General features: G+C 45.8%; 1 protein-coding gene across 1 annotated transcript in view; it reads right to left on the reverse strand.

The window, feature by feature from the left end:
* The window catches only part of SZRD1 (SUZ RNA binding domain containing 1), a 26,598-nt gene that overhangs the window by 4,244 nt on the left and 10,083 nt on the right, over window positions 1-12,271 (reverse strand). Inside the window, exons 2-3 of the mRNA XM_006145237.3 lie at window positions 1,788-1,837; window positions 1,230-1,235 (exon numbers count right to left, since the gene is read on the reverse strand). Of these exons, the coding sequence (XP_006145299.1) occupies window positions 1,230-1,235; window positions 1,788-1,837 (56 nt within the window). The remainder of the gene's footprint in view (window positions 1-1,229; window positions 1,236-1,787; window positions 1,838-12,271) is intronic.

Here is a 12,271-nt window from a genome sequence, read left to right on the forward strand (position 1 = left end):
ACAAAGAGCAAACACAGCTTCACAAATCCCACCCTTGACCAGAGGCCCATCCATGTCCCATGCGCACTCCTCATCACTTTTCTTTTCCTCCTACCAATGCTACACATCATTTTCTGGCCTCTGACCAGATTTCGAGACCCCCTTCCTTTGCAGGAAGGGTTTCCCAAAAAAAGCAACTTTGCTACCAGCTCCAGTAGCCCATAGGAACTGTTCCTCAGACCTAACTCCTGGCTGAGGGGGCTGGAACATCACCTTGTTCTGGGACTTCCATCCTTATGTTCACATGGTCACATCGACCACTGTTTATCCCCTGTGCCACAACATTTCACGACCAGAATCCAGTGACTTCAGTTAAAAATCCGGGCCCTATATAGGTCAGAACATGACAGGCTGGTGAGGTGAGAGCTCCTGAGCCTGGAGGTCAACAAAGTGTCCACTCTCAGTTGAGGTCATCCACCATTGTGTGCTCAAACCAGCTGAACACTACAAAACAGCCTGCTCTGCCAGTCACCCTTGCCTGGCATCAAGACAGGATTTACCAAACTGCCTCAGCCTTCTGGTGAGTGACCTGAGCCTCCCAGAGACAAGCTACCCCAACACCGAATCACTTCTTCAACAGAGCTTCTGTGCAGAGACTTCCTTCACCAGGCTCTGGTCTGCTGGACAGCGGCGGGGCTGAGGTGAAGGACCACCCTACAAATGGTGCTTGGCAATGCCCGAGACAGAAGCATTGTCCAAGGCTGGTGGACATGCATGTCAGGGCGATGTGTCCATGAGAGGTGGACTCAACAAAAAAGCAAGAGGGAAAACAACACAGGAAGGAAAAGAACAAAAGCCACAGGAGGACAGAAAGGGACCCAGGCATGAGTAATCACCTCATAACAGCCACAAAGGCCCTTACCAGAACAGTAAACTTGCTTCTCCTCAGAACCAAACAGACCGACAGAGGCCTGTTTCCAAAGCCTTGGCTATAAGGAGGGGTAGGAACTAGAGGAACTCGGCTGCTGCCAGGGGGAACTAGAGCAACTTCTGGGCACAACAGGAATGGCATGGGAAGGGGACAGTAACCAAGGGTTAGGCAGTTTCTGAGACTGTGAGCAGACAGATAAGGAGCTGGCAATCTGATTGAAGAGAAGGGTGTCAAAAAAGCTAGTGGGTGGGTAGAGCACCCCAGAACAACTGTGCAGCCCATTAAGCAAATTCAAGAGAGGTTCTATTCTTCTTGCTACTTCCTGCTATGGAAAACTGACAGGCTACCCAACCCCAAAGACAGCTACAGTTGATTTTTACCTACTCTGGAAACCTGCTGCCTCTGCTGCCTGGGTGGGAAACAAAGCTATCATTACAGGTCTCGCAAGAGTTTCTGAGAATCTGTTCTTCCAGGATACCCTAATAACAACTTAAACCACCAAGTCACTGAGAGCCCAAGAAATCATCTATCTCCTTAGGTCACATTCAGAGAAACTGATATCCAGAGGGAGAAACAGCTAGCCTCAAAACTCAAAGCAACTGGGGCATAGCCAAGCCTAAAACGTAAGGCTTCCAACTTGCTGCCCGCCCACTTTGCATCAGACGGCCTAACATCGGGACCCACTAAGGTTAGAGGCAGGTGCAATACAGTAGCCTCACTCCGAAGGCATCCACATCCTCACCTCTGACTCAGAGGGAAGGGTTCACTGCCCAGGAGCCCGGTGTGCTAAAGCTCACAGCCAGCTGGAGAACACCACTAACTGCCCAGCTCTCGAGCGGCAGAGAGCACGAGCCCTCAGACCGGACAGCAGCCTTACCTCTCCTTTTGTGTGATCTTCAGTTTTTTTTCCAACCGTCTGTCTATTTCCTAGAGGAAAAAGATGTATATAAAAAGTGGAAAAAAATCTCTCTTTCAAATAAAAACTTAGGTCTTTATTTTCAGAGCTAAGGGCAGTGTCTTCTCTCTAGCCAGTGGTACGACTTATCCTTTGAGGTAATGAATGTGGGCTAGACTCTGGGGTTTGGTGACGTGACTCCCTCTGGGTCCATCTCCCTCTATCCCCATGGCCACAGCGATAGTTCTAGACCTAACTGCTGAGTTGGGTTCTTTGCATGGCCTCCAACTGGTCTCTGGCCTCCATCCTGTCCTTCACAGAGCCACTAGAATCAACTTTCTAAACAGAAATCTGAGCACATCATTTCCCCACTTAAAATCCTTTGACCACTTGCAGGGTCTAAGCTCCTCAGCATGCCTTCCCCACACCTGCTTTTATCGCCTAGTCCCATTTTGCACCATAGCAACTCTGAGCTATTCTGATCCACAGATCCCAGCGTGCTGCTCCATCGGGTGGCATCCTCTCTCCTGCACACACATTTACCTTGCATAACCATCTTGGCTGTCTACTTCTCCTCCATCAATACTTCTCTGATCTCACCAGCATGGTTAATGGCCTGCTCTTCAGGAACAAACATTCCCTTTACAGCCCTTCATGTTCACACGTATGAAATACCTTATAATTTATTTTTTACCATTATGGACTTGAACTCTCTATGACTAACACCTAGCGAAAGGCCTACAGTGAAACAGACATCTAGTATTTGTGAAATTGGAAGTCTATAAGTCTACAAGTGAAGCCCAAGAGGAACTTAAGAAGAAGAAACAGGAACCCTGAGAATACCACCAGATTCTCTCAGAACCAGAGCCCAACAGGTCCCGATTAACACAAAACCGCCATGTCAGAAAAAAAAGCAAGGAGAAGACGGAAGAGAAGGCAAGTCTACCTCTCAACACAGTCTGGCCCTGAACTCCCACTGCAGCAGGCCAGAGCCCAGGCTAGGCCTAATCTCTAACTCTTAGGCAGGAGTTTAGTGTCCATGGCAGCCTGACCCTCAGGTGGTTGGCATGAGTGGCTCCATGCTCCTTCCACATAGTCATGTTCGAGCATCCATACACCAGGCAGGCGAGTGAGGCAGAAGCTGTGCAGAGAGCAAAGACCAAGACTCTAGGTTCCTTCACTGCCCCACTTGCTTAACCATCCTCAGAGCAGGCAGATTATCCAGCTACTGCAGAAGGAACAAACTATGCAAAATTACATTTCTCAGGAGAGCAGATCTGCTTCTCCAAACAGAGGTGATTTTGTTTTTGTTGTGTGTCTTGTAAACAAATGAAACGATTTAAATCCAGTCTAACACTGATACCCGCTTTAACTGGTGCTGAGCTGTCTTTATAATATATTTAGACAAGTACATATATTGTATTTTAAGGGCACCAGGTCTCTGCAGGGGCTTGGAAGGTCTTAAAATGAAAATTTCTCACTCCAACTTGGAACACAGTTGGTGCCTGATGAATGTTCAATAACTAAAATGAAAAAAAAAAATACACCAATAGGAAGAGAATGATCTGAATATTTTCTGTGTCCTGACACAGACACACAGAATCTGCAGTTTCTATCAAAATTGTATTCTATTGGAACCAGCAGTTAGCGTAATGGCTATGTCGCTGGACTCCCACGTAGTCGACTGCGGTTCGTGTCCCGGACCCGGTGGCTTAAAACTCACGCCGGGCACGTGTGCGTGCGTGCCCAAGATCCCGAGAGGAGAATGGAGGAGAAGGGATTGCGGCGTGACCATCCCCCCTGGGGGGGTGATTTCTCGCTTTCTGTCTCTATGTCTCTGTCTGTCTGTCTGGCGAGCACACGCGCCCTACAGTGAAAATCTCTCCAAAAAAAAAAAAATTGTATTCTATTAATACGCGTGTTATTGCCTGAGTAAATACTAATGCCTATTACTCTTAGTGTTAGTCTAATGCCTGTCATCATTTAAGGTCCTTTCAAGGCTTATGACAAATAATTTCTGGTTTTAAAGTTCCATACTGGATCAATGCTCCAATCTGAGAATGAGACTCCCATCCAAGTTCCTCCATCGTAAATGTGAAGTTTAACATCTGCAGGATTAGATGTCTTCACACAGGGTCAAGCCAAATGTTGCACAGGCTGGACAGGTAGCTAGACTCTGTATGGAGGGGACACATCTGGGCATGTGAAGGGGCTGGGGAAACCAAAGAGCACTTGCCCCATCAAGTCCTGACTGGTAGAGTCAGATCTGCCATTTTAGGACAAATCAAATTCAAGATTATTATGGGAAAGTTCTGAATTTTTAAACTTCATTATGTGAACTCTCTTCCACGTCACTGTGAGGGCTGAAAAAGACACAGCGGCAAATGGGTCTAACACTAGCTGAATTTGAGAGGTCCCATCCTGGTTTCCTTTCAGAGAACAAACTGCTTCCTTCTTTCTCAGGGCTTTAGGGAAGATAGAGAATCTGTGCAGTCCCAACACATAGAGCCCAAATCCAAAAAAAAAGTCCACCCAGAGGACATTCTGGGCCATGTCTGAGTAAATGTGCATCTGTCCTCAAACTAGAACATGACCAGCATACTTGGCGCATAATACGACTGACTTTAAAAATAATGACTGACGTCAACACAATGCTTTATGGCTGTCGACACTTTCCCTAACATTCATTTTCTATTCACATCAAAGTTGGAGGGTGGAAGCCTTAGACAAAGTAGCTTTAAATCTCCTCTGTCAGATCCGGGTAATGCGGGTCAGCGAAGTTAAAGAATTTACCCAAAGTCAAAGCAGTAAGGCATGGAGGCAGCCCTAAAACAAGGCTTTCCCCCATGGGACACCTCCACGACTGCTCAAGTTCCCAGAAATGCTGGTAAAAGCCATCAGGTGTCTAGCCTCTCTTTGTTTCTCCCTCAATTCATTGCTCCATGGCACGCCAGTAACTAAAACTCCCATCCAACCCCATCACGTTGGGCAGGATGGCTTTATCAGAACTGGATAGGGATTCTTACATCAGATTACAGAACGAGATGTAAACCCAAGCAGCTTTGGTGGAAAGCAGATCCTGGCTGTCTCCAGATGGCACACTGGACACCAGTGTGCTCAGGGCCACCCAAGCAGGAGAGGGAGTGCTCTGCCAGCAGCTGGAGAGGGCACCGCATCCATCGCACTCCGGAGTCAGTCCATTCTCTCCTCGGACAAGGCCTGGCGATCAATCTCTCAGACTTGTGCTCTGAAAAGCTGGACCACGTTGAAACTTTCCTACAGGGTGCACAAGGAGAATGTGTCTCCTCCAGAGGAGCAAAGGCCCAGTGGAAGCAAGCAGGCCTCAGAATGGTATGTGAGGAAGCATCTAAACAGCTGAAACAAGGAATCATATTACCCAAAGGCAACTCCTCTTTTCACAAGGATGCACAGAGCCCTGCCCAAGGTCGAAGTTCCTGCGTTAGAGGCCCAGGCTCCCTGGCTGGTGGAAGAAATCTGTAAGCTCTAATCTAATTCTGCAAGTGGGAAAGGGGCACCAGGGCAGAAGGCAAGTGCTAGGGCACAGGCGCTCCACAGAGGACTGGCTAAGTTTGATTTCCTATGGCTTCTTCTGGAAAGGCTCCTTATTTTTCGCCAAGCAGCACCAAGGAGACTCCAAAAGATGACACTGCTCTAGTAGGTGGGTTAACCTTTCTTCTCTGGGTCATCTACAATCCTAAGCAAAAGACCTGCTACCAGATCCAGTTATGAGTGCCCCATGGGGCCACACCTCCACACGGAGGTGGTCCATGACCCTCAGTCTGAAAGAACAAAGCTAGAAGGAGAGACAGGAATAATGAAGATGCATAGCAGGAGGGAGGTGGTTCTGTCCCTTGATGGGAGGTAAAGGAGAGGTTATAGCCACAAGGTGAATGAAATCACAAGCCAATGTCTGCAAATTCAACCTGTCTGAAGAGAATGCACAGCTTCCCTAGCTGCTGATGCTCTTAACCTTGCAAGGGACATGCTTGTGAGAGTCTCAGGCAGAAAAATTTTCTGTCTGGCGAGCGCATGCGCCCTATAGCGAAAACCTCTCCAAAAAAAAAAAAAAGTCCAATTACCCAGGTTTGATTCTCCACCCAGGTTTGATTCTTCAGTGATGCTTCAGGATCACCCTCAGGTTAAAAAAAATGAACTCCTGGGCTAACAAGATTGGATAAATCAAAAAAAGCAAAAAGCAGTACTTAGAAGTAGACAGATGACAACAATGGGGCACAGCCAGGCCATGAATTCAAACATTTGCTTTTTTTTTTCTTTTTAAGAAAGAGATTCTCGAGACCAGCAGTATTTATGGTGTAATGACTATGTCGCTGGACTCCCATGTAGTTGATGCCAGTTTGAGTCCCAGATTGGTGGCTTAAACTCATGCCGGGCGCGTGTGCGTGCATGCCCAAGATCCCAAGAGGAGAATGGAGGAGAAGGGATTGTGGCATGGCCTTCCCCCCCCTGGGGCGGTGATTTCTTGCTTTCTGTCTCTCTGTCTAGCAAAAACCTCTTAAAAAGAAAAAAAAAAAAGGAGATTCTTTCTATAGGGTGCATGTGCTCACCAGAGAGAGAGACAAACAAAAAGCAAGAAATCGCCCCCCAGAGGAGATGGCCAAGCCACAATTTTCCTCTCAGGATTTTGTGCATGCATGCACAAGCAACCAGTGTGAGTTTTAAGCCACCGTGGTTGACTACATGCGAGTCCAGTGACATAACCATTATGCCATCTGCTGGTCCCCCCCATTTGCCTTTTTAATACAAAATCAAGTTAGTTTGTTTGAGAGTTCGTTTCCTATAAAACATTTCTACTTCCTTTGTTATTCCCATACCAAGGAAAAACATTCCATTTCAATTAAGTGGGTCACAGTAGGACACAGGATATAGTTCTAAAATTCCCTCTTTAGGTAAGTCTATGCTCCATTTTTAAAAATAATTATTTATTTTATTTGACTTATTATTACTACTATTTATTTTAAAATTTTACCAGAGAGATACAGACAGAGAAAGGGAAAGCAAGAAAACAAGCCACCAGGCCTGGGACTCAAACCACAGTCAGCCATGTGGGAGTCCAGCACTTTAACCACCATACCACCTGCCAGTCCAGTCTATGCTTTGTTAATGTGTCTCAAAGTCCCTCTACTTTTACTCCACTGCAGTGACTGAAAAAAAAATCGGAGCTAAGTATTTATGGAAAACCTACTATACAAAGTAGGAGATGTGCTTAGCTACAGAAGACCCAGAGGAGATTAAGCCAATCTTTGCTGGTGTGCAGAGCCCAGGCAAGTGGGAGAAGACAGATAAATGAACTGCAGTAGCTGGATTAGTCATATGAACAGTGTTTTAGAGGAAATGAAGGGGGAGTAATCCTACCACGAGAAATTAGGAAAATCTATAGAGACCTAAAGGAGAAGAGTTGTTTTTTTGGTTGTTTTTTGCATGCACTCACCAGAGAGACACAGACAGAAAATGAGAAATAACCTCCTGGGAGGTGGCCACACTGCATTCCCTTCTTCGTTCTCCCCTCCAGATTTCTGGACATGCGTACACACAGGACTGGTGTAAATTTCTTAAAATATTTCATTTTATTTATTACTATTATTCAATTTGACCAGAGAGAGAGAGAGCACTCATGCAAGAGCAAAAAAAACCAAACTGCCAGCTGAGGACTCGAATTGCGGTCGGCCACTGGGGAGTCCAGTGCCTTAATCACCATGTCACCTGTCGGCCCCACACCTTGTATAACTTTCTTTTTTTTTTTTTTTAACTTTACTTATTTATTTAAATTTGACCAGAAGCGGACAGAGAGAAGGAAAGTGAGAAAGAAAGCTGCCAAGTCTGGGACTCGAACCGTGGTCAGCCATGTGGGAGTCTAACACCACCAACCACAACGCCACCTGCCAGCCCCAAAGGACATGAGTTTTAAGAAGAGAAAGGGCATAAGAAATTGGGAAGAGGATGAAAACATGAATGGGAAAAGTAAAAGAAAATGAAGTAAGATACTTCTGGACCTAAAGAGTCAAATCTAGAAAAATATCTTAGAATGTTTCCATCTCTTTTTTAAGTGTATTTCTGGAAAACTTATCTGCAGAAAATTAGTTATAATTCATAGGGCCAGCAATTTGAAAAAATGAGAGGTACCAGAAAACCATGAAGGACTTTGGGGTGGTAGGTTGTGCAGACTGAGCAATTCTTGCTTAGAAGGGAAAACCACTCCTGATCTCTTTCCCAAGTTCATTTAGCTTTCTGAATCTGAGTCTTCCCAGTCAGAGGGAATCCTTTGGTCACACTCGCCTTTGTAAGATCTCTCACTGAGCCACTCACTGTGAGCCATGGCCACCTGTGGCTAGTAAGCACTTCATACATGGTCAGCCTGAAAAGAAAATGTGCTTTAAGTTGTACAGTCAATTTCCCAGACTTAGCATAAAAAGAGTATAGAGGAGGCCAACCGGTGGCATGGTGATTCAGGGGGCTAGATCCCAGGTGGTCAACTGCAGAATTTGAGTCCTGGACCCGGGAACTTGAGAAAACACACCAGGCATGTGTGCATGTGTCCCCAGAATCCCAAGAAAATGGAGAAGAAGGGACTGTGACATGCCAACCCTTGGGGGTGGGGAGGAGGCACCTTTTCTCTCTCTCTTTCTCTGGTGAGTACACATGCCCTACAGCAATTATTTATTTATTTATTTTAATGGGGCCAGCAAGTGGCATGGTGGTTAGGGTGCTGGACTCCCACATGGTCAACTGTGGTTTAAGCCCTGGACAGGCAGCTTGAAACTTAACACGCTAGGTGCATGTGTGTCTGTGCGTGCCCAAAATCCCAGGAAGAGAATGGAGAAGAGATTGAGGCGTGGCAGTCTCCTCTGGGGATTTCTCACTTCCCCTCTCTCTGTGTCTCTCTTTGGCGAGTACACACATTCTATGTTTTTGCCTGGGGTTTTGGGCAAGCATACCACAGAGTGATTTTTCAAGTTGCCTGGTCCAGGACTCGAATTGCAGTTAGTCATGTGGGAGTCCAGCACCCTAATTACACCACCTGCTGGCCACAAATTCATACATTTTAAAATGTTGATTACATATTGAAATACTATGTTGGATATATTTTTAAAATATTAAAATTGGGGCTAGCAGACAGCATGGTGGTTAAGGTGCTGGACTCCCACATAGGTGACTGTGGTTCGAGTCCCAGACCCGGTGCTCGAAAATCATGTAGGGGTGGGGGAGGAGGGAGAAAATCATGCAGGGTGCATGTGCATGCATGTATGTGTGTGCCCAGAATCCTGAGAGGAGAACGGAGAAGGGATTGTGGCATGGCTATTTCCCCGGGGGTGATTTCTCTTTTCCTTTCTCACTGTCTCACTCTCTCTCCCTCTCTCTGTCTCTCTGGTGAGTATATATACAAAAACCTTAAAAAAAAAATTCACATTTCTTAGTACTTTTAAAATGTTGCTTCCAGAAAACAAAAAACCACACATGTGGCTTACAACGTACCTTCTGTTGGACAACACCACTTTAGCATGCAACCAGAGTAAGACGTGGTCCTGCTGCACACTACTTTCAGCAACCAGCAACAGGCACATTAAGCAGCAAAGGGGCATGATGTTCACCAATGTGCAAAACCTACTCTGGCCCCATTTGTCATGCTGGCCTAATAGCAACTAGCACTTGCCCAGTGCCCTGCTGGGGCCCTGTTGTCAATAGCAGCACTAACCATCTCTCTCCCATTCATCTCTCTAAGTCCCACCACCCTACCGACCTTGTTCTTGTATAAGTTGCCAATGACCTTCACTGCTGCCAAATTCCAGTAAATTCTAAATCCTCATTTCAGTCAGTCTTGCAGAAGCATCTGACACTATCTGATGTTCCCACCTTAAGGCGTTTTCTTCACTCTGCCTCACAAACACCACTCTGCTGTCTCCCACCTCCCTGGCAGCTCCTCAGACTCTGTATTTGATTTCTCCTACAATAGGACAGGCTCCTCTTCTTCACTTGACCCTGGAAGATGCCAGAATTTGGACCTCTCCTCTTCTGAATCTATGCTGGTTTCTCAAGTGATCTGCAATCCCATAGCTTAACAAGCACTGATACACAACTGTTGACTCCACACTCCCACTTGGACATCAAAAGGTGTCCAACTTACGTCCAAAACCAAACTCCCAAGTCTCCTCCTCTCTTCTTCCCCTGACCCAACCCATCACACCATGTCGGCAATTCCATTCCTCTGGAGGCTCAGGCTGGAGACTTGGCAGTCATCTCTGATGCCGCTTTCATTTTCCACATCCGCAGATCTTGGTGGCTCTACTTTCAAAACATATCCCATATCTTCAACACGTGTGTTGCTACCCTCCCAGTCCAAATCATCCATGCCCTGGAATGAATGTCCAGTTGCTGGTTTTCCAATTTGCCATAGGCCATGAGCACCCACCAGAGATAGACAGAAAGCAAGCAAGCTGCCTGGGACTCAAACTGTGGTCAGCCCTGTGGGAGTTCAGCACCCAACCACCATGCCATCTGCTGACCCCCAGAGCAAACCTTTAAAAAACCAAGTTAGTCTCTGTTCAGCATCCTCCATGGCTTCCTGTTTCAAGGTGATATCCATCATGGCCTATTATTAGTTTCTACCAGATCCGGCTCCTTGCTATCTCTGACCTCGTCTCCTATCACTTTCCTCTACACAAGACACACTGGCCCCCGCTGTTCCTTGGTCATGCTCCAGCCTCAGGACCTTTGCATTTGCTGTTCCCCCAGCCTAGAACGCACTTCAACCAGCTTCTTCACTGTTTGTGCCCACATTCTGTGAAAGTTTTCTCTGACCATTTTTATAAAATGGCACCCCCACCACATATATAGTCACTTCATATACTTTTTTTAAAATAATTTTTTAAATTTTATGTATTCACTCAATTATTTTCATTTGACAGAGAAAGACACACACAGAGAAGAAAAGTGAGAAAGCAAGCCACCAGGTCCAAGACTTGAACTGTGGTTGGCCATGTGGGAGTATCCAGCACCTTAACCACCTGCTGACCCCATATACTTCTTAATCTATTTTACTTTTATTCACTGTGTGTATATAAAACATTTATTGCATATTGTCTGTCATTTCCCACTAGGGAGCTTTATGAGAGTAGAAACCTCATCGAGTGTTGTTGTCCGGAGTACCTAAAATATTGGGTCACTGTTAAAGTTATGATGCATTTTTGCATAGAAAAATACATCATGACTTTCCCAACGACCTAATAGTAGCCAACACCTGAATTAACGAATAATCCTAATGCGACAGGATTTTACAGATATATCTCCATTTTACAAATGAAGAGCGACAGGGGCTGGCAAGTGGCGTGGTGGTTAAAAGTGCTGGATTCCCACATGGCCGACTGCGGTTTGAGTCCTGGACCTGGTGCTTGCTTTCTCACTTTCCCTCTCTCTCTGATCAAACTTGAAAATAAAAATAATAATAATAACAAATAAAGTTAAATAAAAATAATTATTTTTAAATGAATGGGGGTAGATTCAGAGAGATTATGTAACTTGACCACAATTCCATTGGTAGTAGGTAATGAAGTCAGAATTTGGGTTTTTTTTTTTTTTAAATTTAATTTTATTTATTTATTTACTTAGTTTGACCAGAGAGCGAAAGAGTGAGAGGGAGCGAGAGAGGCAGAAAGTGAGGACAAGGTCCAGGACTCAAACCGTGGTGGGCAATGTGGGAGTCCAGCGCCCTGAACCACACCACCTGCCGGTCCCTGGAGTCAGAATTTGAACTGAGTCAGGGCCGATAGGTGGCATGGTGGTTCAGGGCGTTGGACTCTCTCTCTCATTCTGTCTCCGTCTGGTCAAATTAAAATAAAGTTTTTTTAAAAAATCTTAAAAAAAAAAAAAAAAAAAAGAATTTGAACTGGTTCTATCTGAGTCCAAGGAAGCAACACTACCCATTCAAAATAAGAGCTAAGGTTGCCTCAGGCATTTCTTGGCAGTGGCAGCAGGAGCAGCGTTTTCCAAGCACCTGACACAGGCATTTGTACATGAGGCACTGTCCCCTCCCTTTACCACTTCTAATGCTCACCATAGTCCATGCGTGAACATCACTAGCCTGCTACATGCTGGGGGGGGGGGTGACTTGCCTAAGGCCACACGACTAGTAAATGACAACTGAACCCTAAACTTCAAGAGGAGAAAGCAAAAAGGCTCTCCTGAGTGGTGGGTGGGTGGCAGAAGAAACTAGTAACAAGGTAGAATAAATACAGGCTGGCAGGTAACACTAGCTTTCACATCCCAGGCCAGATCAGTACAAGCCTAGGTTGGTTGGTTGGTTGGTTGGTTTCTTTCTTTCTTTCCTTTTTTTTAAATAGAGGTTTTTGCTATAGGGCACGGGCGCTCACAAGAAAGACAGAGACAAAGAAAGCAAGAAATCACCCCCCCCCCGGGGGGGGGGGGGGGGGCCA

The sequence above is a fragment of the Tupaia chinensis genome, unplaced genomic scaffold, assembly GCF_000334495.1.
Source record: "Tupaia chinensis unplaced genomic scaffold, TupChi_1.0 Scaffold000146_1, whole genome shotgun sequence".
Classification (NCBI taxonomy): domain Eukaryota; kingdom Metazoa; phylum Chordata; class Mammalia; order Scandentia; family Tupaiidae; genus Tupaia; species Tupaia belangeri.